Source organism: Vitis riparia, chromosome 8 (assembly GCF_004353265.1).
Source record: "Vitis riparia cultivar Riparia Gloire de Montpellier isolate 1030 chromosome 8, EGFV_Vit.rip_1.0, whole genome shotgun sequence".
In the NCBI taxonomy this organism is placed as follows: Eukaryota; Viridiplantae; Streptophyta; class Magnoliopsida; order Vitales; family Vitaceae; genus Vitis; species Vitis riparia.
The window spans coordinates 19,627,484-19,652,845 of record NC_048438.1 but is presented as its reverse complement, the minus strand read 5'-3'; the positions used below and the strand labels follow the sequence as shown (position 1 = coordinate 19,652,845).

The following is a 25,362-nucleotide window of genomic DNA, read 5'->3' as shown; positions in this document are numbered from 1 at the left end:
ATTACGTGAATGTAAAAAGATTAGTTTGAAAGATGGACACTATTCTTGCCATTTTTTTCTACCAATGGACTATATTGGACTTAAACTCAATCTTTCGCCCATAAGATACAAAGTTCCTCAGACGTCATTCGGTTGCTTGCTTAGGTGAAGCCGTCGCATTTGTCCTTGTATCAGATGCCCTCACAGCCATGTAGTCAAACCATCACTGCCCTTGAAGTCGTTCCCTGCATACTTGGAGTACGGAACTGTATTTCCTGGGGTCACAGCTAGTGGTTTCCTGTTACCTTCCTTGTCCACATGGCCAGCCCAGACTGCAACCACCTGTTATATAAACAGAAGATGAAACCTCATATAAACCTTGTACTGATTAAAAGTCATGAACTGTGATCTGATTGATTGCTTGCCGTGCCAACGGAAGGCTTTTCCTTGCTCTTCTCCGTTAGCAGCAAGCCTCCAGCGGTTTTTTATTTTTTTCATCAGCCTCAGCAACCTGCATTGGAAATTAAAGCAAGGTATGTGTAAGAGTCAAATATTGGTGGAATCAATGATTATCAAACTACAGCCTTGAGTGAAGATATGATTTGCACATGGCCTAACTAGATGTTTTACTGTCTTTCAAGACATGATAGATGTTAGGGTGATCTCAGTGGGAATTTTGCAGAATTTCAGTTTCTATTTTTTACGATTTTCTTCAATGTGGCTTCGTAATTTTTGGAAAAAGATTTTGTTAATCACCATAGACGAATGGTTGATCAAATTTTTCGACAATTCACACTTAAAAATCTAGGTAGTCACTTGGAAGTCATTTTTAAATTTCGAAGTCTGGGGCTTTATTAGATGGGACACAATGACGAGACCATAGCTTTTTAGTTTCCAACCCAGTATGGCCAACATTATGTGTCACACGGCGGTCACAATTGTTATGGGTGGCGACATTATGAATTTTATAGTGAGTCTTTAAGGTGAGATAAGCTTACACGCAACATAAAGTAAAAATAAAATAAAAAATTGTGGTGCACTGTACTTAAGAAAAAATATTCATTTATTGAGTATGCTCATCTTTATCTTAAACATTGTTATCAGGTTTTTAAAGATGTCGCAGGAAAGGCCAGAGATTTGTGCTGGCAGGTGGGAGAGACCCAGCGCTACTAAACAAGGCATCTGATTTCTTGAAGCCGGACTGTAGTGTGAAGATATGCAGAATTGTAAGGAAAGCAGAGGAGCACTCAAACGTGTATTGAAACTGAAATTCTCCTTACATTCAGATGATATAAAAATGTACAAGTGAGGTCTATTTATATACTTGAAATGGATCAATAAAGCTGTTAAGTATTGACAACTGGCATAACTAATTTAACTGACATTAGTTAGATGAATTTTGTTTGGCTATTTGTGATTTTAACTCTAATTCATCTATCAGATTTTGGATATTCCAACACCCCCCCTCAAGATGAGAATGAATGTTTATCATTCCCATCTTGCTGATAAGATGATGAAAATTGAGACATCCGAGAGGTTTGGTCAATATATCCGCCAGTTGATGCTTGGAAGGAATGTGGATTATTTTGATCAAACCCTCTTGCAATTTCTCTCTAACTATATGGCAATCGAGCTGTATATGTTTTGTTCGTTCATGGTGTACTGGGTTGGAAGCTATTTCTGAAGCAGGTTTGCTGTCAGTATACATCAGTGCTGGTTGAGGATGCTTAACATTCAAATCAGCCAACAAATAAACCAACCATTGAAGCTCACAAGTTGTAGTGGCTAAAGCTCTGTATTCAGCTTCTGCCGAGGACCTACTTACAGTAGGTTGCTTCTTTGATTTCCAAGATATGAGAGAGTCTCCTATGAAAACTGTGAAACCAGTAACACTTCGCCTAGTGTCAATGCAGCCACCCCAATCACTATCAGAATATGCCTTTAAATGTAGATCAGATGAAGCCTTTAGGAATAAACCTTGACATGGTGTTGCCTTAATGTATCGAAGAACTCTTTTTGCAACTTGTAAATGTGTTGAATGAGGATTAGACATAAACTGGCTGAGAGCTTGTACTGCATATGCCAAGTCAGGTCTAGTGATTGTTAAGTAAAGAAGTCTACCAATGAGTCTTCTATATGATGCAGGATCAGACAATAAAGGACTTGAATCATTGGCAGTAAGTTTTAAACTTGATTCCATAGGAAAACCAACTGGTTTAGAGCCAGAGAAACCACTATCTTTCAATACATCCAGAGCATACTTTCGTTGAGACAACACAATACCTTTTGCTGATCTAGCTACTTCAATGCCTAAAAAATATTTCAGTTCACCTAAATCTTTTATAGTAAAAGATTCATGGAGAAACTTTTTCACAGCATGTATTTCCTTGAGATCATTTGAAGCTATTATAACATCATCAACATAGATTAATAGAGCAATGAAACTAGTTGATGTTTGTTTGATAAAAAGGCTTGAATCTGTCTTTGCTTGACTGAAACCAAACTTGAGTAAAGATGAAGACAACTTTGAGTACCACTGCCTCGAAGTTTGTCTCAAACCATATAAACTCTTTTTGAGTTTACAAACCTGAGGGTCATTTGGTGTTGAAAAACCTGGTGGCAATTGCATGTAGACCTCCTCATTTAAGTCTCCATGTAAGAAGGCATTATTTACATCAAGTTGATGTAAATACCATTGTTTAGTTGCTGCAATAGCAAGAAGCACTCTAACTGTTGTCATCTTTGCAACAGGAAAGTATGTGTCAAAAAAATCAAGCCCCTCTTGTTGAGTGTAGCCCTTGGCTACAAGCCTGGCTTTGTACCTTTCTACACTTCCATCCGCCTTAAATTTCACTCGATATACCCACTTACAACTTATAGCAGTTTTGTTTGGAGGTAAAATTGCAAGATCCCAAGTTTTATTATGCTCAAGAGCTTTTATTTCATTAGTCATGGCAGTTTGCCAATGAGGAATTGAGACAGCTTGTTTGTAAGTTTTTGGTTCAAAAGTGGATGAAATAACATAAATGAAGGCTTTGTGTTTGGAGGATAATCTGGAATCAGATAAAAAGGAGAATATGCAGTAGGGCTTACCAGATGAGGAGCAGCTTGAAGGTGCTTGAGTTGCTGAATCAATCTTAGTCATATTACCACAATAGTAATTCTGCAAGTATTTAGGTAAATGCTTAGTTCTTTCAGACCTTCTAAGACTATTAGCATCACTATTAGCATGAATTGTAGAACCTGTTGTTTGGTTTGTAGGATTTGGATTCATATATTTGGGGAAAATCTAGAAAAACAAAATGTTTGTGAATTGTGTCTGGAATAGAGGGAAATGTAGATTCATGAAAAAGTACATTCCGAGAAACAAAAGTTTTGAGAGTTGTTAAGTCAAGAACTTTGTATCCTTTAATGTTTGGTGGATAACCAAGAAAAATACATTTTGTTGCTCTTGGATGGAATTTGCCTCGATTGTTTGTGATTGTACTAGCAAAGCATAAATAACCGAAGACTTTGAAGTAATTGTAGTTAGGTGGCTTTTGAAACAATAACTGATATGGTGTTTGATTATTTAGAATGTATGATGGAGTACGATTTATTAGATGTGTGGCTGTTAATACACAATATGTCCAATAGGATAAGGGTAATTTTGATTGAAACATGAGAGATCTAGCTACATTCAATAGGTGTTGATGTTTTCTTTCAACCCTTCCATTTTGTTCAGGTGTTTCAACACATGATAATTGATGAATAATGCCATGTTCTTGATAGAAAGTAGGCATATTAAATTCTTGACCATTATCTGATCTAAGAGTTTGAATATTAGTGTTGAAATGAGTGTGAACATAAGCTAGAAAGTTGGTAAGTATAGCTCGAGTTTCTGTTTTGGTTTTCATTAAGAATAACCAAGTGAATCTTGTGAAATCATCAACAATAGTTAGAAAGAATCTGTAACCAGAATATGAAGGAATGGAAAAAGGCCCCCAAATGTCAGTGTGAACCAATTGAAAAGCTTTATTTGATTGACTATTTGATATAGGAAATGGTAGCTTTTTTTGTTTAGCTAATGGACAGATCTCACAAACTTTGTTATGAATAGCCTTTACAGAAGAATCAGAACTATTTATGAGTTGTATTTTTGCATTTGGAATATGGTCTAAACGAAAATGCCATAGATCAGAATTAACAGTACAAGACTCAACTAAAGAACTAGAAGGTAAACCAATTGAACTAGAAATCATTTCTTTATTTGTTTGAGCAGATAATTGTTGAAGATGGTATAAACCAGATTGAACTTCAGCAAGCCCAATCATCCTCCATTTGCTGAGGTCCTGCAAGATACATTTGGATTGAAGAAAAAATAATCCAATTGAATTATCTTTAGTTAATCTTGATGCAGAAACAAGATTGATATTGAAAGATGAAACATAAAGAGCATTGTGCAAAGTAATATCAGGTGAGAATTTTACAGATCCAGTGAAGATAATTGGAACTGTTTGTCCATTTGGTAAATGAACTTTGGAAGATGTTTTAGGTAAAACAATCGAGTCAAATAGAAGGGGAGAACATATCATATGATCTGTTGCTCCTGTATCAAGAATCCAAGTAAACTGGTTCTTTGATGAAGAAACTGTATTGCAGAAAAATGAATTACCTGAGGTGGATGCAACATTGGTAGTTGCATTAGAATTTGTGTTTGAGCTGGAAAGGCTGTTTGCTAGAGTAAGCAGATTTTGGATTTGTTCTTAAGAAAAAATCATGTTGGAATTACTTGAATTTTGCTCCAAAACATTAGTATTATTTGCAGTAGGCAATCTTTGAAAATTTTTGGCTGCAGTTGGTGTAGAGTTGAATCTTTTTCCTCTTGGTCCTTTCCATCCAGGAGGATATCCAATTAGCTGAAAACATTTATCAACTAAGTGACCCGAATAACCACAATGAGAGCAGATTGCATCAGACTTTCCTTTCTGCTTTGTGAATTGAGTATTACTTGTTGAAACGATTCTTGATGATTGTTCAACAACCATTGCTTGTGAATCAATGGAAATGCCAACTGCATTAGTTAATGATCTTTGACTCTCTTCTTGTAAAAGTAGGGAGAAAACTTTGCTCATAGATGGTAAAGGAGATTGCAGTAGCAATTGACTTCTAATTGCTGAATAAGAATCGTGAAGCCCCACAAGAAATTTCATTACATAGTCTGATTGTTGTCTATCAGTCAAGTCCTTCAAAATATTACAAGAACAAAAATTAAGGTTCCCACATCTGCAACTGGGAATAGGACGATAGCTAATGTATTCATCCCATAAAGCCTTGAATTCACTAAAATATTCAATGATAGATTTCGAATTTTGAGAAATGGAACTTAAGGATTTTTCTAGGTAGAAAACCCTTGGTCCATCACTTCTGAGATATCTGATTTTCAGCTCCTCCCAGATATCAAAAGCATTTGTGAAATAGAGAAGACTACCACGGATTTCTTTGGCAATTGAATTCATTAGCCAAGACAAGACAAGATTATTGGCTCTTAGCCAAGCAACATGAAGATGAGGATCATTAGTGATCGGTTGAACCAAAGAACCATCAACAAATGCAATTTTATTTTTCACTGTTAGAGCAATTGACATAGATCGACTCCATGCAATATAATTCTCACCAATGAATATCTCGGAAACCAGAAGTGCACCAGGATTATCAGATGGATGTAAGTAATAGCAGCTGGATGAATCATCTGAAAGATTCTGTATAGGTCCATTTGATGAATGAGAGTTAGCCATAGAAGCATGTTCTTCCTCAGTCATTGTGAAGTGACAATCAACCAGGAAAGATCAAGAAAGATCAAGAACAGCGGAAAATATGAAGCTCTGATATCATGTGAAGATATGCAGAATTGTAAGGAAAGCAGAGGAGAAAACAGAAGAGCACTCAAACGTGTATTGAAACTGAAATTCTCCTTACATTCAGATGATATAAAAATGTACAGGTGAGGTCTATTTATACATTTGAAATGGATCGATAAAGTTGTTAAGTATTGACAACTAGCATAACTAATTTAACTGACATTAGTTAGATGAATTTTGTTTGGCTATTTGTGATTTTAACTCTAATTCATCTATCAGATTTTGAATATTCCAACATGTAGACAAGATGAGAATAAAGGCATAGTTTGAGTGGCAGGAGATCTTTCAGACTGGAGGGAGAGTACCAAATCATTTACGCACATGACAAGAGCAAGCAGAGCACGTGACGACTTTGACCGTGGGCTCACAAAATTGATGGTGCTGCTTATCAATCCGGGGATGTCTCTGTCTGGAAGGTGGTTGGCCGTGGCCATCATGTGCCTATCCACCCTTGCTTGCTTGGTACTCACTAGTCACTACCTCTCTTTCCCAATATTCCATGTAAATCCTATTGCTTTTAATGTATATTCTAGGTGTTTAGGCATTTGATAAAAATATCAATTTTTTAATAAATCTCATAATGTTTGGAAATAAACTAAAAAAAGGTTTTGATAGTGTTTTTTTGTGATATATTCTATAATAAAAAGGTGAAATTTTAATATATATATATATATATATCATTTTTCAAAAATTATTTTAATTAATTTTTTATATTTTAAAAAATTTATCAAACACCCAAATTATATATATATTTTAAGATTAAATTCTTTCCAAAATAATGGGTTGTAGAGATCAAGCTCCATAAGATCTGGTTTGTGGGACATGGTCTACAGGTCTAGGCCCCGTCTCATACGGTCCGTGAGCTGAGCTCACATCAAGTAATAAGGGTCAAGAGTGAATAAAAAGATCCATAAACTCCTAGTATGGGTCAATGGTTGGTGGTACTTGATAAGGGCGCTTTGTGCAAATTTGACTATTAAGAGAAGTTGTTCCCATAAATCTGATTCATATATTCTCATACTTGGAATTTTTTTTAATGATTAAGCAAAATTTTGACTCTAATGAATTATTAACCGATTAATATTTTGACATTCAATGATTAAAATAAAATATTTGGGTGGTAATCATGATTTTCTGATAAAGAGTTTCAAGGAATAGGTGTTGTTTGGTAATTTTAAAGAACATCCCACCTACCCAGTTGGCGGCTTTATAACTGGTACAGTAAACCAGAAGAAAAGTAGGCACAACCATCCACAAATTGCTTTCTTTCTTCTTCCTTCTTCCTTTCTACTTACCCGCCTAAAACCCCTCTCTCTCTCTCCAGCTCTCCACAATGCAAGGAGGACATTTGGCGTTTGAAGAGCCTGTTCGCCTCTCCTCCGTTCTTACTCCTTCTACGTTCGTAAGTCTTCTTTCCTTATTTATTTCACTTCTAAGAAAAACTGGTTCTTTTTTTCTTACAAATTTAGCAAGTAAGACAACTAACTATTTGTCTTAGACTCAGAAACTTCTTGCTTTCTGGAGTTATAAGTAATTTTTACACTCTGGACTCTTTTCCTTGTGCTCATTTTCTTTGCAATTAATTACTCTGGAATTTCGGTTGCATGATTACCTGAAATCTAAATCGCAAATGAGAAGTGCTAAAACTAACTCACGACCATTCATCATTTGGGGCTGTCGTCCAAAATCATTGGAAAGGCTGTTTAGCCATGCAAAATTTGGGTGGTTTTGAGAGGGTTTTTTTTTTTTTTTTAACAGTTTGGTTGTCGTATGATTATTAGCGTAGATGTTCAGTAATGTCAACACTAATGAGGTTCAGATATGGTGCTTAACAGTACCTTATCTATTGATGGTAAAGGAAATTCACTGTCTAATTTGAATTTTTAAGTTGTTGGGCACAAATCTCTTGCCATCATCAGTTATTGGCTGATCCTTAATGAGTTGCCCTTGATTTTTTTATCCATGAAGGGTGTGCTATATTTGCACTCCATTCTTATCTTCCCCTTGCTCCAATTGTTACTGTAATAATGTAAAATGAAGTAAAATAAAACAGATACTTGGATGGAAGGGTGTGAAGCCAATAGCAGTGCCCATTCATAAATGGGATTTTCATGTTACTGGACTTCTGTGTTAATGCTGTTTGAAGTGCCTTGCAGAGCTCTATACCATTACTGACCAAAATTGTTGGAACACTTGGACCAAGGTCGCGTTCAGTTGAAACAATTGAGGCATGTCTACAGGCAGGAATGTCAGGTATTCTGCATATATGATTTTTTGTATGCATTTCCGATCATAGGTTAATATTCCCATTTGTTTTTTATTCTGCCAGTTGCACGGTTTGATTTCTCGTGGCTAGATGGGGATTACCACCAGGAGACTCTTGAAAATTTGAGGATAGCTGTGAAAAATGTCAAGAAGCTATGTGCTGTAAGTAATAGATTAAAGAATTTTCTCACTCTACAAATTGGTACTGCAATTGAGTTAACTTAGGAAGATAAATCCTTTTATTTCCCTTCTATTTTCTGTAGTGTCTTTTTTTTGGAAATTTTTATTTGAGTCTTTTTTTTAGAATCTAGAATATCTTCTTTGTTAGAAACTTTAGTTACAAGAAGTTTCCTAAAATGAAAGTGTATTTTAAAATTTTATTATTCAGAATATTTGAAATTTTTAGGAAAAAAATAAGTCTTTTAGGGGTTTTTTCATGATGTTATTGGGTTTTTGGGGGTTTTCAAAACCTGTAAATATGTAAAACGAGATTAATGATTGGTGATCAAATAATATTAACTTCTTGCATACCTTGGGATTTTTAATGGTGAACTCCATTGCTTTTCTTATGGCGTAGGATAACCCTTAGATGGTTGTCTATAATCAAATCAGGTGGGTTAGGCTTCAATATTTCAGGATTTTGGAAAATGGAATATGAACAAAATTATAAGGGAGAAAAAATGAAAATAAAATATTAAAAATGAAAATAAAGAAGAAAAATAGGGAACCTAAGAATCTTACTAAGGCTTTCTGGGAGTATCATCTAGAAGAAAGCACTAAAGTCTCACCATTGAAATTTGTAAGGTGTGCAAAAACTTAATATTTATTTTTCACTAATCATTAATTTTGTGTTTCATCAATTAACCTCATTTATACTCTAAAAAATAAATAAAATTATGAAAATTTTCTCCCACATAGCCCCATGATACGTTCTTTATATTTTCAATTGTCTCAAGGATGATTAATTTGTGGCAGAGTGGAGTTTCCAGTCTAACATATTTAATTCATCTTGGAATGCTTAGTTTGCTTTTGCTTCTTGAGGGGCATGAGCATTTCAGTTTGGACTAAATTTATAAATTTTCAACGCTAAATTACTTCCATGTGAAATTTATTCCAGTGATAAGACGACTTCTTTTAGATTCTTATGTTATTCTTGACATAATTTGCATGAATAAAATATATTCCTTTGGCTGTTGGGTAAGCCAGTTATCACTTCACATCATCAAAACCAGATTCTCCCTTTGATTCCTGTCACATATCTGATTGATTTAGAATAGACCCCCCTTTTTTTTGGTTTGTTTGGTTTTGCTTCTTAGAAGTGAGTAACTCATTGGGAATATTAGTGGATCCATTGTTGTTTCTAACCAGTTTGTCCTAGATAATGGTTGTCAACACCTTCACCTGTCAAACTTTGGGGAAACTTATTGTTCTTAGGTGCATGAGCTGAAGTCTCCATTTTGAAATTTTGTATCTGTTCTAGCAATATTTATTAGTTACTTGATGTGAGAATAACGATTAATCTCCTTTATTGATCTAGTTCTTCAATGTTGATTTATATTATTACTTTGATTATTTTTTTGGTTATGATCAAATTTCAATCTATCATTTTCAGGTTATGCTAGACACTATGGGTGCAGAACTTCAAGTTTGCAATGCGACTGGAAACCCAATAAAGCTAAAAGCTGACGATCATGTGACAATAACTCCAGATGCTAGCAAAATCCCATCAGCAGAGGTCTTACCTGTTAACTACGATGGACTTGCTGAGGTATTTTTTCATTTGTGAATAACATTTTCGGAAGCGTTAATCAAACAGAAATAAGAATATACTTGAGGCAGATCCTGTTATGATTTTGATGATAATTTTTCTCTACATGTAGCTCAAGATCTTTTTTCTTGTGTTTCATATTACATTGTATAAATTGCAAGTTTCCATTTCATTATTTATAAAGGCAGAAGCTAACCTTCAGGTGGAGGTTAGCAATGTCCTCAGATTCTGTCATATGGGATATACCAGACTCAGGAGTACTCTTCTGAATGTTAAACTCACCTACCCATTGTTCTATCACCAAATCCAGCATTGGAATACATGATATACATCATAATCATTGGTTTTCTTATAATTTTGTCTAGGTGTCTTTAACTTTTAACTTCAAGGGGACGTATATTGTAATAAAAAACTAAGCCCTATTTGGCAAGCTTTCTGACAGCCTAAAATCTTTTCTTGACTGTTAAAGCCCTTTAAGAATCACATTAGCAGGAGATTTTTGGAGCTTAAAAGCTCTTTCCAATAAAGTTAGTTATATTTTCCAGAACTAGGTAGTTGAAAGCTGAGATTATGCAGGAGAAATCAGTTTTAATTTTAAGAGCACATCTTTTCCTCAAAACTATGAGCAAATGTTGTATCCAAGGGTGCAAAATTTATGGCAGCATGACAAGACCCTGAAAGATTATACACAAGAGTTCTATCAGTTGACATTGAGAAGCGATTTGGTTGAAACTGAAACCCAGCAAGTCAGTTATTATATACTTATATCAATGGTCTCAGATTGGCTATCCAAGATCAAGTGAGCTTCCAACATCCATATAAGGTTAGTAGTGATGCTTATCAACTTGCTTTCAAAGCCTACTCTTATCAAGGTTTTCCAAGAAATCTGGACCTGAGGGTAGTAGTGCAACAACTAGTGAAACAAATAGTATTACTCAAGGAGGACGGACAACAGTCCCTGCAAGAACAAATGCCACAGGTGGAAGAACAGCTCAAACACAACAATGCTCAAGGGCAAAAATTGATAAAGTGCTACGGAGGTGCTGACTCTGTCATCGATCTAATGAATGCCCAAAGAGAAAGCTTGATCTTCAATTTAATTTTGTAGAAGATCAATATAAGAAGCAAGAAGATAGGCCCTTGCAAAATAGTGCACAAGTTTGGAGAAAATGTTTATGAGGTGGCACTTTCACAAGGTTTAAGCATTTCTTCCATATTCAGTGTATCAAATCTTTATACTTTTTATGGAGGTTTACCAAGAGAAACATATGAGAAGAAAAAGCAAAGGACTGGACTATAAAGAAGTTGAGGCTGTTGAAAGGGTAATCAAAGTACGAGAAGTTAAAACAAGAGTAGGTTCATACTTTGGGTTTCTTGTCCAGCGGGTACGGAAACCAGATTGCCAAAGTTATTGTTTAATTTATATGAAGAAAAGGTTGATACAATCAATTGAGAGAATTTTCTGATCATTAATTTATACTTCAGGGTCAAAGCATGAATATACCTCAGCTATGCTGGTGCTGTCAACATGCCTCCTTTTTGGTTGTGATGAACATCCTCATAGAATCATTAGCAAGCAAAAGATCAACTCCATTCAAATTGCTATGCTTATTTTTCTCATTCTTTGGCTGGTTATATATCTTTATAGTTTGTTTAGTAGGCAGTCTTGGGTTACCAAAAATATACTCTTCCCAGAAAAACATTATTTGGTAACCATAGCATCTTTTCTGCTTTGCATATCTTGCATCTGGCATTTCACCCAATAGAAGCATTAGTGCCTTGCAAAAGTTGGTAATTCCCCTCATCTCTCTGATTTCTTTTCCCTGTTTAATCAATGGTTTTTCTAAACTGAATTACAGTCAGTAAAGAAAGGTGATAGTATTTTTCTTGGGCAATACCTCTCAACGGGAATTGAATCCACCTCTGTATGGCTCGAGGTAATTATAATTTGTGCTCTTTTCCTTTGCTTATCTCAATCCCTAGATTCAGTGGCTTAATCTCATGTGCTAGTTGTTTCAATTACCATTCAGGTTTTGGAGACCAGGGGTCCAGATGTAATTTGTCTTGTAAAGAATAGTGCCACTCTTGCAGGCTCTATTTTCCCCATGCATATGTCCCAAGTTCGTGTCAAGTTACCCACTTTAACAGAAATGGATAAACAGGTATATGTGGTTCGTTTTTAACAGGGTAACTTTACAGATTGAAGGTTATGCTTTCCCTCAAACAACAAGAATCTCCGTTTTATGCTGACAAGTAGTTACTATATTAAGATAAATGCTGCATGAAGATTCCTATTGGCTGTTAACTATGAGATGCTGGGCATTGATTCACCTTTTTATTTCTTGATCTGAAATTGTAATAGGTCATTTCAAATTGGGGATCGCGTAACAAAGTTGAATTTATTGCACTTTCTTACACCCGACATGTAGAAGATGTGCGAGAGGTCAGTTCTTGTCTCATGCTTGGACTGGGAATTATTGTTGAAAAATCCAGGTTTAATTCACAAAAATTCATGACAGATTTGTTCTTTACTAGTGTGTAATTTTGATTTCCTCACTAAATTAAGATTATGAATGATCTATTATAGGTGACCAATTGGTAGTAGCATTCATGTTTCTTCAGACTGATGTTTTACCAGATCTAGCCCAGTTTCTAGCTTTATTTTCCTTAAGCTGCTCTTATTATTCTAATACTTATGAAAAATTGATCCAAATTCCAATAGCCACCTAGAAGCACCAGTGAATATCATGTTGCTATAGACCTAACATAGATTTCAGATTGTAGCAACTTAATTCCCTATTCTTAGATGTTTCCTAGAAATATAATTTGCTATCCAACTTCCTAAAGTATGTTGAAACAGATCTTAGATATAATTTCTTCTGAGGATATATTTGAACATTTATAGCCATTGATATTTTACATATGAACTTACCTTGTCTTGGATTATGTATTCTTATCAAATGCTATTTTGATGATAAGATGCAACTCTATGGCTATTCTCACATATTCTTTCTTTTTTTGCAGCTCAGAGCATTCCTTAAAACACAAAATCTTAATGAAACTCAAATATTTGCCAAGGTTGAAACTCTGGAGGTGAGTGAACACATTGATGAATTGTAGTTACCTGAGGGAAATCCCACCTAATAACAATGCTGTATCTTTGTTACTATCATGATAATTATTGTTTGTTATTACTTGTCACCAAGCACCACTATAACCATCTCCACTTCCTTCTTCAGCTTCACCCATCGATATTGTCTCCACGCCTCATTACACCCAATATCCAGCAATCTACGACAACCACTTCACATGACAACCATAACTAGCATTAACATTGTCAAATTACACTGCCCACACTGAACCATTATCTCCAGTAACCATCTTCAGAATTAGATGATGGTATTTTCTTTAAAGAAAAATCAACAATGAAGGAGATTATTGTAAAAACTTTCTGATTCTTAAGAATATTGGGAGTGCAAACTTTTAGTGATAGAATTTGGTTGATTTAAAAAAGAGAAAAAAAAATTATGAAGCCACAAGTGTTTTATAGAGAAGGCATGGCTGGTTTAATTTAATTTGATTTTGAAGCAAAAGTTGTTCCAAATATGAAATTTGGATGAAACAAATGTTAAGAGGATAACAGCAAAGTTTTTTCAATGGATGAGAGGTATAGTTGAAAATTAAGACTTGTTTTTAGAGAAGAAAATTCTGGCAAGAAAATGAGAATTATTTTCCTTACTAGTGAGATGAAGCAGAAATAGGGCAAAATAGTTAAAAAAATGTCTCAAATGGTCATATGCATATTTATTAAAATGAGGGTAACATTAAGGCAGTGACATGCAATTCATGCAATTCTTTTTAGTCAATTTTCCAAGTGGCATGTCATTAGACAAAATATGAGTGAAGTAAAGAAATGTAATGGAGGCAATTGATGTGTTCTTTAAGTTTGGGGCTGTTCAAAATGGATCTTATTATTATAGTTTTCTTCAAGTTCTCCGATTTTTTAATAAATGAACTGATTATCTACTTAATTGGTCTATGCTTTTTCCAGGGTTTGAAACATTTTGATGAGATTCTTCAGGAAGCAGATGGTGTTATCCTTTCTCGTGGGAACTTAGGAGTTGACCTACCCCCAGAAAAGGTCAACATTGTTGCCTATTTGGTGCAATTATTACTATTAACTTAGCCCTTTATTATTGGTTTCCTAAAACTTCATTTATTTATTTGTGATTTCTTGTTCTTTAATTGGTAACAAGGGCTCTCCTCAACATGAATTGCTTCCTCATTTTAGTGTGATACAAGCATGAGAGACAAAATTTCCACCTAGATAAACCTACAATTGCATAAAGCATGGCTACTGCAGAACAAGCTGCAACAAAATCACCCACTACACAATCTTTTAGACAAAAAGAACATAATCTCCATCATACACCCACCAATTCTTGATATAAATAATTATCCACAAGGATACTTCACTATCTAGTTTCCTATTAGCTACTTAGTGCTTACATGTATTTCCTCTATCCACAATCTCAGCAATCTGCCCAAAGCAATGCATGGACACCACCATTGTCAAACAACTTGTACAAAAATTCAATTAACAACCATACAAGAGTGGAGTTTTAGACTTAAAACGCCACAAAAACCAGAGAACATACAGGTTTTGACATCAGAGCAACAGTTACAAAGGCCAGTGTTCCAAGGGCCTGTGCTTCCAGGCTTCCCAGTGTAGTATGGGTTGGTGGAGCTCATGATCGGAGCAAGATAAGAGGAGGAGAATAAGAGTGGAAAACTTCAATTAGTGAATTAGGTAGGGTATAAAATTAGAAGGATAATCAACCTCTACCAAAAGTTTTGAGGAGAAAGCAATACAAGGATCACATTAAATCAAAATGTGGATCATCCTTTTGTTCCTGAGTTAAAAATAGAAGAGAATGAGATGTTCCTTGATGAATCTTTCACCTCATCTTCCTCTGTACATCCATAAATCTTCTCTTTTTTTACATAAAGACCTTTGTGACACCTCAACATCCTTCCATTAGTGTAATGAGTGAATAAATTATTGCGACCTAGTCTTTGAATCTTTCAGAATGGTTAACATCATGAAATGATCCACTCTCTATTCTGGAATTGAATGTGTCCTGCTTTGTCATTAAGTTCTCTCTTGTTATAAATACTTGCTCTTTTATTATTACAGGAAGAAATGAGTTTTGTCTTTCTTTCTATTTTCAAGTTGTGATTTATGGATGTGTGCCTTGCTTCATGGGTTTGTTCTCAAATTGTTAAGCAGAATCAAATTTTTTGACAAAGTAAATAGTTAATGAAGTCAGCATGCATACACATTAGTTTTACAGCCTTACATTACTAGGGTTATTAGACCTGGAAAAGTTTGATTATAACCTTCCAACTTATCAAAGTGAAGGGCTTTAGTTGGCCAATGTGCTTAGGTTGGTTTCCAGTCCTTTGTCAGCTTCAGAGGTTACCAATGTTTTCACAAGTTTCTCTAAGTGGATAAAGCACCAATATGGACTCCACTTAAATTTTTATAGGACAAGGGATTGCCTGTTTGCCCCTTTTATGCTTTTAGATGTCATAGCCAAGATGTACAGTAAGGTCTATTACATGGACTTCTTGAATTACCTTGGATTACCTGTGTCAATATGGGTGTCATGGGTACAGTTATAGGATACATGCCCAATGTTTTTGCTGCTGTGTTTGTGTACTGCAGCTTGCAAGCAAAATGTGTGCATAAGCTGGACCCATTTTTGACACTTTAGCTACCATACTCAAAGGATCAGGAGATAAGATAAATTGCTTCTACTGATATGCACTCTTTGAACTGAAATAGAGCATATGAAGGGTACTCCTCCACCCTGTATAAGTTCTCTACAGGACAAGTACTGTTTTTTTATCAGTTTGTATGTCTCGAGTAACCTTTAAATCCATCAACTCTGTGTTGATGCTTAAAAATCTACATTATTTTGTTATGCCATTCCTTATACTCTAACATGTATGCACGTATGGATATATAACTCTGGATATGGTTGAAGCCTGTAATAGTAGGTGCTGCATGCATTTGTGGATGCATATGTAGCTTGAGGGAGAATTTTCCATATGAATTCCCCATCATTATGGATAGCAAGGTTTCTTTGGTCTTGCTCTACTAAAAAAAATTTGGCATAGACCCTTCATATTTACTTTTCAGTGACTTTTATAGTGCAAGTGAAAGACTATACCATGCATATATATAATTAAGTCATGGTTGAGATTTTACTGGCAACATTTCCTATCCAAAAGTAATTTTAATGACATGGAAGTACAGGTTGAGAAATTTTTGCAACTAATAAAAAAAGAATTCTACAGAAGTATTAGCACTGCTTTGATATTGTGCGCTTTCTGGTGTCTCTTCTGCAGGTTTTCTTGTTTCAGAAGTCTGCAGTGCATAGGTGCAACATGGCCGGAAAACCAGCCATAATTACAAGAGTGGTTGATAGTATGACTGAGAATCTAAGGCCAACTCGTGCCGAAGCAACTGATGTTGCCAATGCTGTTCTTGATGGTTGGTGACTTTTGCATTTGAACATTACTTGTAGTTAGTTTGGACCACTTATATTAATCTCTTTCTTCTTGTATTTTCTATTAGGGGCGGATGGTATACTATTAGGCCCAGAGACACTTTGTGGCCTATACCCAATTGAAGCGATACAAATTGTGGGGAAAATTTGTGCTGAAGTAAGTATTCACAACTATCAATCTGATAATTAGTTCCATAAGTAAATAAACTATAGAATACTCTTAAATCTAAACCTAAACTGGTGAAGATGATGTAATAATAATAATAATAAGGAACAAAGATCATCATCAAGGATTTTATAAAAATATACAACAGGGATTGACCGGTATGCAGAAAGAATCAATTAAAGCATGGGAATGGCATTGCACTTCTATAACTAAAACAAGATCAGCATTTGCCCATGCATATTAAGCAGTATACTTTCTTTCCTAGAAATGACTTGCTGTCCTGAAAGTGGTTTTTTTTTTTTTTTTTTCTATTATTTAAAATTTTAAACTATAGAAAATAAACTACTGGCACTGCTTCCCCACTTTTCCAGGTGGTGGTCCCCTAACCAACATTGTCTGTGACTTAGAAGAGAAATAGAGGCTAAAGTGAAGAGAGGGAAAAAACATGTCTAATGGAAAAGAAAAAAGAGAAACTTAAGGCAGAATCAGAAAAGTAATTTCTTAGTTTCTTCCTCTTATTAACTTGTTTTTTAAAATACTTCAGCTAAAATACAAAAATATATTTTGTCATTCGGGGCATTTTCTGGTAAAAAGATCCTAATGGAAGTTGATGTGGTTCAAGCAGATTTGATCCTGTATAAGGTGGACTGATTATTTTACTGTCATCTTTCTGCTAATTACCAATTTGAAATTCACATGCATCAAAGCATATCTGATCTAGAATGTGGATATTTTGCATTTTCTTGCTAAAAATCAGAACTAAAACAATTCATATGGAATAAGTAAGTTTGATGCCATGGAATATATTTTAAGATTGATTTTTTCATAAAATTTGTTGTTTTCTGAACAATAAAATGATAATGTCTCACTGATTGAGAAACACGAAAAGAAAATAATACTTCCAAAAGGGACTTTCAAGGAAATTTCATATTTCTATGAAGAAAATAGTATTTATCATCTGAATCAGGCAGAAATTATCTGTTTGCCAGAATTCAATCACACAAGAATGCTTTGCTACAGAATTTGAGCGCTGAAGTTTTGAGTGCATCACTTCATTTGTTTCTGTATTACCTATAGCTATACATTTTCACTTCTGGAGAAATCCATTAGGTGCTCCCTAGGTGCACGATGATATGATGACCACTGTTTTTGGCAGTAGAATCAGTGTTTCTATGTATCTATTTTTGTATGGAAAGGTCATGATACTTCTTCAAAGAGTTCTAGAAATACATCTCCATCCATCTCTTAGTTTAAAAGAACATCTCTTGCCCTTTTGTTCAACTATCATAAGTCGCAAGAAAAAGAGTTCAAGATCCCAAATCCTAACTCTCCTAATGAACTTTCTCATTGGTAAATCATTGTTAAAACAAATGCAATAATCTTCTTGCCAGTAGCATAAACTACCTGGGTAATGAAAACCTTCCTTGGTCAATGCATGATATTCAATCCCAGTTAGTTGCATCAATGATCACAGCAACATCTGTAATCTAAAAGATGTTCTTCATTTGTACTAAATACTAATTTCTTAGCATGCCATACTTTTTATATCAATGCATTATTCTCAATAAAGGGCTCCATTTTGTAGGCTGAAAGTGTTTATAATCAGTCCCTTCATTTCAAGAGAATTGCCAAACATGTTGGAGAGCCCATGTCTCATGCAGAATCCGTGGCTTCATCAGCGGTACTTGAGACAACCATCACTTATCATCAAAGCTTTTTATCCTCTTTGAATCTTACCAAACGACAGGACTATGACGGTTTGTTTCTTTTCAAAGGTACGAACTGCTGTCAACGTCAATGCTGCAATGATTGTTGCATTCACATCCACTGGAGGAGCACCTAGGTGATATTTTACATGCTTACATTTAAAATCATGTTCTAAACAATAGGAGATAAAAGATTAAAAAAAAAAACGGAAATCTCTGGCTGAAGTTGGTTTGTGATGATAGGTTGATCGCAAAATATAGGCCACCAGTGCCAGTGCTTGCTGTTGTCATTCCTCGTCTCAAAACAAATTCATTGAAATGGACCCTCACTGGAACACTGCAGGTACCCCAAGCTCTCCTGCCCAAGTTTTAGGACTACATGTTTGTTACAGATGTTTTCAAACTCATCACTGTAAAATTCAGAACTTAATTTCTTATCAGTATGCTCACTATGTTGCAGGCTAGGCAATTGCTTAGTGTAAGAGGAGTTCATCCCATTTTGAGCAGTCCTAATGTGGTGAGCATTTTATCGCCTTTTTTTCTGCTTATTTTGTGCTATGAGACTGTAGGGTTTTAGATCTAGATTTCAAGAAACTAAGCTAATTTCTAAGTGACTCAGCCTGCAAATTGTTTATCTGATGTTCCCTCGTGGACCATACGGTCACTAAAGGGGACATGGATGATTGTTTTCAACTCATGCTTTATTAGTAACTAGAAAAGAAAGCTCAATATCCAATTATTTGCATTCAATTGCATGAACTGCGTCTGGCATTCAGATCCACATAGGGCCATGTCCTCATATCTTTTCTTACTGCCTCAACCGAAATTCTTTTCTACCCACATTGGGCTATTTTCTACTTGTTTTGCTCAAAATTTTGTTGGCTGAAGATATATTTGAATTTTGATATCATGTGTAATCAATTTTTTTTCTGGAAATAGGGAATGGCGGTTTTGGTCAGTTGCATGACACTATATTACTGATGTACACATAAATGTCTTAAAAGAGATAATCGCCCTCATGTAGGATTGCATTACAAGATCTTCACTGATAAAGAAATTAATCTTCATTTTTTCTCAACTCCAAATATTCAAGAAATAATTGTGCTTTATGGTTTAGATCAGACAGACTAATTGACACTTTGTGCATATGTTATGAATGGGTCAAATATGTTTTTTTTGTTTTTTTTTATAACCGAGAAACCTTCAATGGCTAAACCCTTAGGACTTGCCATGGGGATCCAAACCTTGGGGTGTTAACCATCCCCCAAAAACAAGCACCGGGAAAATTCAAGATATCTTTAGTGGTAGAATTCGAACTCAAGACTATGTATCACTTACTGAAACCACACTTTCCAATGTTCGCCCTAACCAACTAAGTTTCCCAGATGGGTATGAATGGGCCAAATACGTCGGAATTCTCTGATGTTCCTCTTTTGGAAAAGGATCTGCAAATTACTTTACCTTTGTAGTTTGATAGAAATTCTCTCGCTCCTACTTAAATAGGGAAAATGAATGCCTCCTTAAATGAAATAATTCACATATTTTCTCGCTCCTACTTAAGCACCTATCTGCATAGATATAGAAGTAAATGTATTTTCAACTTGTTTTATGTTCCTTCATTTTTGTATCTGCAGGCTACTTCAGGCGGCTCCAGTGAAGACTGGGGATTGAAATTCGCCCTTAACCACTGTAAATCCATGGGATGGCTTAAACATAATGACAGGGTGGTTGTCTTCCAAAAAATTGGTGACTCATCAGTTGCCAAGATTGTTGAGCTTCAAGATTAGCCCCCAATCCCTCAACAAATCTTCTTTACCAATCTCAATCCAATTTGCTTGCTTTCCGGGGTTTTGTAATTTACCAGGCATCTTATCTGAACAAACAATTGGGCTTTGCTCCGGTGTCAGGAAGGGGGAATGCAATGGCAATCAGCATTCTCTAGTCCAAAGTTAGAATTCATTTACAACAGAACAAGAGTTTATTGTTTATTCAATATACCTTTTTCGTTTGGGAAGAAACATGAATCAGCATGATTTGCTGTCTAAATCTAGGGGGAATATAATCTAAAGCAGATAAATTAACATACCACCAATTGCACACTCTTAACTTGAGAATTTCATTTCTTCTGTCACAATATCAAACAACTGTTTAAACACATCATTTCCAAACCCTTGGGAGTATCAAAAATTATAACAGACATGAATGAAGTAAGGCTATTTCAGAATCCTTAAAGGATTATGGAATTTGCAGTGCAGACCGTGATACTCCCCTCTTTACGATCTGACTATATTTCATCTTCCTCAAAGAGATCACGTTCAGGATAGTCACCAACCTGGGGATAATTAGATGGTCAAAACCAAATAGTGGGTCCTGAACACCTCACAGGAGATTAACAAACTTCATCATTACTCATAAATAACTTTACCTTTATATCTAGTATCCCACAATTTATATAGTTTCGACCAATCTACCTACCATGAACCATTATGTGCTTACATTTTTTGTATAATGATTAAAATGTGTGTTGTTATTTGTATGAAAGATTTGGTGACATGTCCAGAACCCATCCTTTTTCCAGAGACATTGGGTCCAGAACCTTGTGACCATGTCTGACAGAGACACCAGAACATATCATATAATTTAGGAATGAACATGGGTCAGGTCCACATGCATGGTTCACTTTTAGTACAAAATTACTCTAATCGACTTAGAAAATTTTGCAAGCTATATGGCAAGTTCATTTGAATAATTCAAGAAAAAACCTCAAAAATGAAAGTCACACACATCCAAACAAACACAGATTTATGATCTTAATGGCAATTTGTTAGAGGTTGAAAAATATGACATCTTCTTCAAGAATACCAAATATAACAAATTTTCGCAGCCATAATTTTGACCACAACATACAATATCTGACAGGAACACATGATGTACTTTTATCCCAGCATGAACACCAGAATAGGGGTAGGGAGAGAGTGTTTAGGTAATATAAAGGTTTAGCATTATAACATGTCAAGACATCTTGATGGTACCTGGCTTATATTGTTATGCATTTATGTTGCAATTTATGGGCCCCTCTCACATGTTACAGAGATACATATCCCATAGACTGAATTATCTTTCATATATATTTGATAGGTGAAATAAAAGAGTATGTATAAAAAGGAAGCGTCAAAATAGCATCCAAAGTTTATAGGAAGTATACATAAGTCGCCTAAAAAAGCACAACTAAAAAAAAAGGGACTACAAAAAACAATACTCATCCTCATTTAGAGCCCAACCAATCAATAGAATTGATTCAAGACAAAAGATCTCATCCATAAATACTCTAGTCCACAATTTTCAAACAGAAGAGTGTTTCAACCTTTGGTTCAAAAGCGTCTCATTATAAAAAACAATTCTATTATGTTCCTTTCAAACCATCCAAAAAATAAATAAGGGGGTAGCCTTCTAAGCCCTTCTGCGTTTTTTGCCCAGAAAAGAACCATGCCAACTAAGAAGAGTTTAACCAAAGGGGAAAGAACCCAAAACAAACCAAAGAGAGTAAAAAACAATTCTTATAGAAACCTTATCTTAACAGAGTGAACAAGGATGTAGTCAATGGATTTTTCTTTGTTTTGGAAAAAGAAACATATGTTTGCTAAAGGTTACCCTCTCCTTTGAACCTAATCTAAAGTTAAGGTTTTTCCCCACATTGCCTCCTAAGCAAAGACTCTCAGCTTAGGTGGCACAAAGGAACTCTAAATGAAGCTCATCGGAAAAATGACTAAATCACTTGACTCTAAATCATAGTGCAAGATTTTTAACAAAAAGCCTTCCACTCTTTGACTTTGTTCAAAGCACCATTTCTTCCAAATCCCTATATACCCTCTTCTCTTAAAGTCTCAAAAGTAGCCACCCCCACACGTTCAACCTCCCAATAATTAAAAGCCTTAGAGAAGTAAGGATCCCAACTACCCTCTTAAATTGAAGAATTTCAAATATCTGTCACCCACACCTCCTTTGAAACGGTTTGGACAAATAAAGAAAGGAAGATAACATACAACAATTCATCCCTCCACCACTTGTCCTTTCAAATATCTATCTTTAAAAACATAGAAATTAATGTGTTTTTTAAGAATATCTTTTAATTATTTTCTATTGTTTTTTTTTTAAGAGTCACTTTTAAAAGTAACAGAGAAATAATAAAAATAATTGAAAATAGAATATTACATATAAATTTTTATTTTTAAAAAATATAAAAAATAAATTAAAAATATTCAAGTTGCCAAATTTAAAAACATATTTTAAAAAATTGTTAACCAAATCTTTTATCTTCTTTAAGCTTCGCGAGAGATACTGAAGAAAAAGATAAGTCCTTCTTATCAGAGTCAGAATTTCCACCACTAGGATCCAAAAGATTCTTTAGTAAAATCTCCTCTAATCCTGATGACCCTGAAATTCAATCAAAATTTGAATCTCAGATTCAAGAGAAAAAATTTCAAAAACTTTCCAGCATAGCTTGCGAAGGGATCAAAAACTGGAAATTATCTTGGCGGTGTTGCAGAAAATGGGTTTTGGGTGGAAGTGGGTCTGCATTTCAATAATGAGGTTTTCAGTCTTGGCTAATGAATCACCTTCTATTTCTTTCAAAGTTCAAGGGGATTAAGGCAAATATACAGACATTGTACCCATCCAGCATGGAAGTCACAATTGGTGAAGTTTGTGCAAAAACAGCCTCTGCATATTTAACGAACCTGGAATTAAAAACTTATAAACAGTGCAAGACCAATTAACTAATTAATCCAGAGTAACAAAATCAAGTATCAGTTTGTTCAGGTTACCTTGGTCACTCCCAGGCCTGAACACATGGTCGAACTTAAATTGCTTCTTTGAAGAATCAGAGCAAATGATTTGAAGCTCATTTTCTCGAGATGACTCAAAATCAACTATAGAAGTAGATCCATTAGCCATTTCAGCTTGATTTAAGGGTCTACATCTGCAGAAGACCCTGATGTTGCCTTTGAGTTAAATAACTTCATTGTGCAGCCGCTTCTGTTCCAAGCACTCTTCAAGGTACTTCTTCCTCAGAAGCTAACTCTCTTTCAAATGTTTCTTCTACAAATTTTCATACGCAATACCTAAAATCAAATAAAGGAAATCACAAACCAATCAAAGCCCCCCTAGAAGAAGGATATAGTGTTGGAATTTTTATGTGTGGACTTACATAATCAATTTAATAATGTCATAAATCAGTGTTATTTATTTTTGCATTGTGGTCCATAATGGAACTGGACACATATTGTTGCTTGATTTTTTATGGGCTCACCCTAATTCACTTGACTAGCCCATTAAGTCAAGTGGTGGTTCAAATAATGTGTGTGATATATATATGAATATATATATATAAAAGAAAAGGAAGGGCTCTCTTGCTATTAAGGCTCCCTGCTCCTTCCTCCTTTGGCTCAAAGAGAGCACGCACTCTCGTTTTGGACTGAATCTGGGTGTAGAAGGGAAGAGCTCATTAACCCGTAATTCTCGTACCATCATGCACTGGAGGAGTTTCCTGAATACCATAAAAGAGGAAGAAATGGCCTTTCACGGAATTAACCAAGGTGAACGTTTCCGTTTTTGCCGTTCAATGCATGCTTAAATGTCAACATGTGATCCTATGCTGTTTAAATTTTCATCATATAGAATATCAGTAGTAGCTAGTGAAGAAGACATACCGAGAAACAGAAAAGCATCGTAAACTTCAGGCCCGGGAAAGGAATCTGCATTAATGCTCTTCACTTCATTACATAAAATTGTGTGCCCCTTCACAGTCTGTCACATGAAGATTTAAAGTCGATGACAAATAAATGAAGATGAACTTTCTTATGACACAAAACGTCCAGGTTCTGATTGGTTGCTAAGAAAAGGCAGGAAAAGAGAAGTAAAATTCTGAATCTTCAATTTTGCATTACTCTGCTTACTTAAAATGTGTTGTTCAGATTTTTTGACAAACCTAAATTATGTAAAATATAAGATTCAAAATTTTCTCTTAGGTCGCCCTAATCTGAGCTTTCTCAGCATCTAAAGATTATGGTTAGGCTGTGCTCAACTCATCAATTTTCTCAGAAACTGGAAGTCTCTGGTTATGATCCAAAGAAATTTCTTGGATTTCCATGGAAACATCATTCTCATCCATCTTGTCCCAATTCAGTTCAACTTTTTCCTGGAGCAACATCCAAAACCCTTGATCAACACGCACATCACAGAACCCCAAAAACAACAGACTAGAATTTCAAATTCCAATCACTTTCAGAGTTAAGACCCAAGAAAACAAAAGCCACCACTCAACTGCACCTAACACAACCACCTGACTGACTAAAATGGACGTTTTCTCAATTTCTTGAACCCAACAAAATAAGTTCCTCGGATTTCTCCTCCACGTTCTCGGCATCCAAACGGTGCTCAAAACAACCAAATGAAAGAACAAACTACTCAAGAATTCAAGACTGCAGACACCCAAAAATCTTCTCGAACTCAAAAATCCAAGAAGACCAAAACAATTACCGTTTCTAGGGTTTATGCTTCTTAAATCAAAGAAAGAAAAACAAAAACATAAAAGCAGAAACCTTATTCAGAAATTGAACAAACAGAAGTGATCTGAGAGCAATGCGATTGGAAAAGCGACGACGTTTTGCAGATCGAACAGTTAGAAGAAGAGAGAAAGGGTGGAATTGATGAAAAGGAAAAGCAGAGAAGACAGTGGATTCCTCAACGGTCACATAGGGTTTTTATAAGTTTGAATTTAATGAATGTGGGCTGTTGGCCCGGGAGAGATTGCGCCAACGGCTATAAACTATGGCGCCTTTTTTTTGGAAATTTTTTCATTGGACACGTAATTTCCAATTGTTTCTAAATTGGGTATGCCACGTCACCTGGTTGGGATAGCACGTGACCTCATTGGTTGCCACGTCGCTATATGGGGTGCCACATCACCTGATGTCTGGAAAAATGTAGGTAAATGAACTGATAT

The 25,362-nt window shown here is 35.2% G+C and overlaps 2 protein-coding genes across 4 annotated transcripts; one reads left to right on the top strand and one right to left on the bottom strand.

Moving 5' to 3' along the window:
- Nucleotides 1–7,127: 7,127 nt before the first annotated feature.
- LOC117920711 (pyruvate kinase 1, cytosolic-like) lies at nucleotides 7,128–20,405 on the top strand. Its single transcript, XM_034838299.1, has 16 exons — nucleotides 7,128–7,281; nucleotides 8,036–8,132; nucleotides 8,209–8,306; nucleotides 9,757–9,912; nucleotides 11,772–11,849; nucleotides 11,943–12,074; nucleotides 12,275–12,355; nucleotides 12,937–13,005; nucleotides 13,964–14,053; nucleotides 16,327–16,471; nucleotides 16,556–16,644; nucleotides 18,239–18,334; nucleotides 18,429–18,496; nucleotides 18,603–18,702; nucleotides 18,820–18,876; nucleotides 19,994–20,405. Exons 1-16 carry the CDS (start codon nucleotides 7,213–7,215, stop codon nucleotides 20,144–20,146), a joined length of 1,578 nt encoding a protein of 525 aa, XP_034694190.1. The 5' UTR covers nucleotides 7,128–7,212; the 3' UTR covers nucleotides 20,147–20,405.
- A 46-nt stretch (nucleotides 20,406–20,451) lies between these two features.
- On the bottom strand, nucleotides 20,452–25,122 carry LOC117920712 (kinesin-like protein KIN-14S). 3 transcript variants are annotated; one of them, XM_034838303.1, is made up of 5 exons: nucleotides 24,959–25,122; nucleotides 24,068–24,555; nucleotides 23,183–23,479; nucleotides 22,976–23,078; nucleotides 20,452–20,691 (listed from the first exon to the last, which is right to left on the bottom strand). In XM_034838303.1, exons 3-5 carry the CDS (start codon nucleotides 23,310–23,312, stop codon nucleotides 20,595–20,597), a joined length of 330 nt encoding a protein of 109 aa, XP_034694194.1. In that variant the 5' UTR covers nucleotides 23,313–23,479; nucleotides 24,068–24,555; nucleotides 24,959–25,122; the 3' UTR covers nucleotides 20,452–20,594. The 3 variants fall into 3 exon arrangements, with proteins under 3 accessions (XP_034694194.1, XP_034694192.1, XP_034694193.1); XM_034838301.1 differs by having other exon boundaries at nucleotides 24,068–24,164; XM_034838302.1 differs by lacking the exon at nucleotides 24,959–25,122 and having other exon boundaries at nucleotides 24,068–24,943.
- Nucleotides 25,123–25,362: the final 240 nt, after the last annotated feature.

Excerpts from the sequence above, each read along its gene's own strand:
- LOC117920711 (XM_034838299.1), top strand. The coding sequence starts at position 7,213 with ATGCAAGGAGGACATTTGGCGTTTGAAGAGCCTGTTCGCCTCTCCTCC. Across the intron at positions 13,006-13,963 it reads CCAAGGTTGAAACTCTGGAG|GGTTTGAAACATTTTGATGA; the intron begins GTGAGTGAACAC and ends TGCTTTTTCCAG. Across the intron at positions 18,877-19,993 it reads TTTTGAGCAGTCCTAATGTG|GCTACTTCAGGCGGCTCCAG; the intron begins GTGAGCATTTTA and ends TTGTATCTGCAG.
- LOC117920712 (XM_034838303.1), bottom strand. The coding sequence starts at position 23,312 with ATGGCTAATGGATCTACTTCTATAGTTGATTTTGAGTCATCTCGAGAA. Across the intron at positions 23,079-23,182 it reads CAGGCCTGGGAGTGACCAAG|AGGCTGTTTTTGCACAAACT; the intron begins GTAACCTGAACA and ends TTAAATATGCAG. Across the intron at positions 20,692-22,975 it reads AACTTTGAAAGAAATAGAAG|GTTGGTGACTATCCTGAACG; the intron begins GTGATTCATTAG and ends AATTATCCCCAG.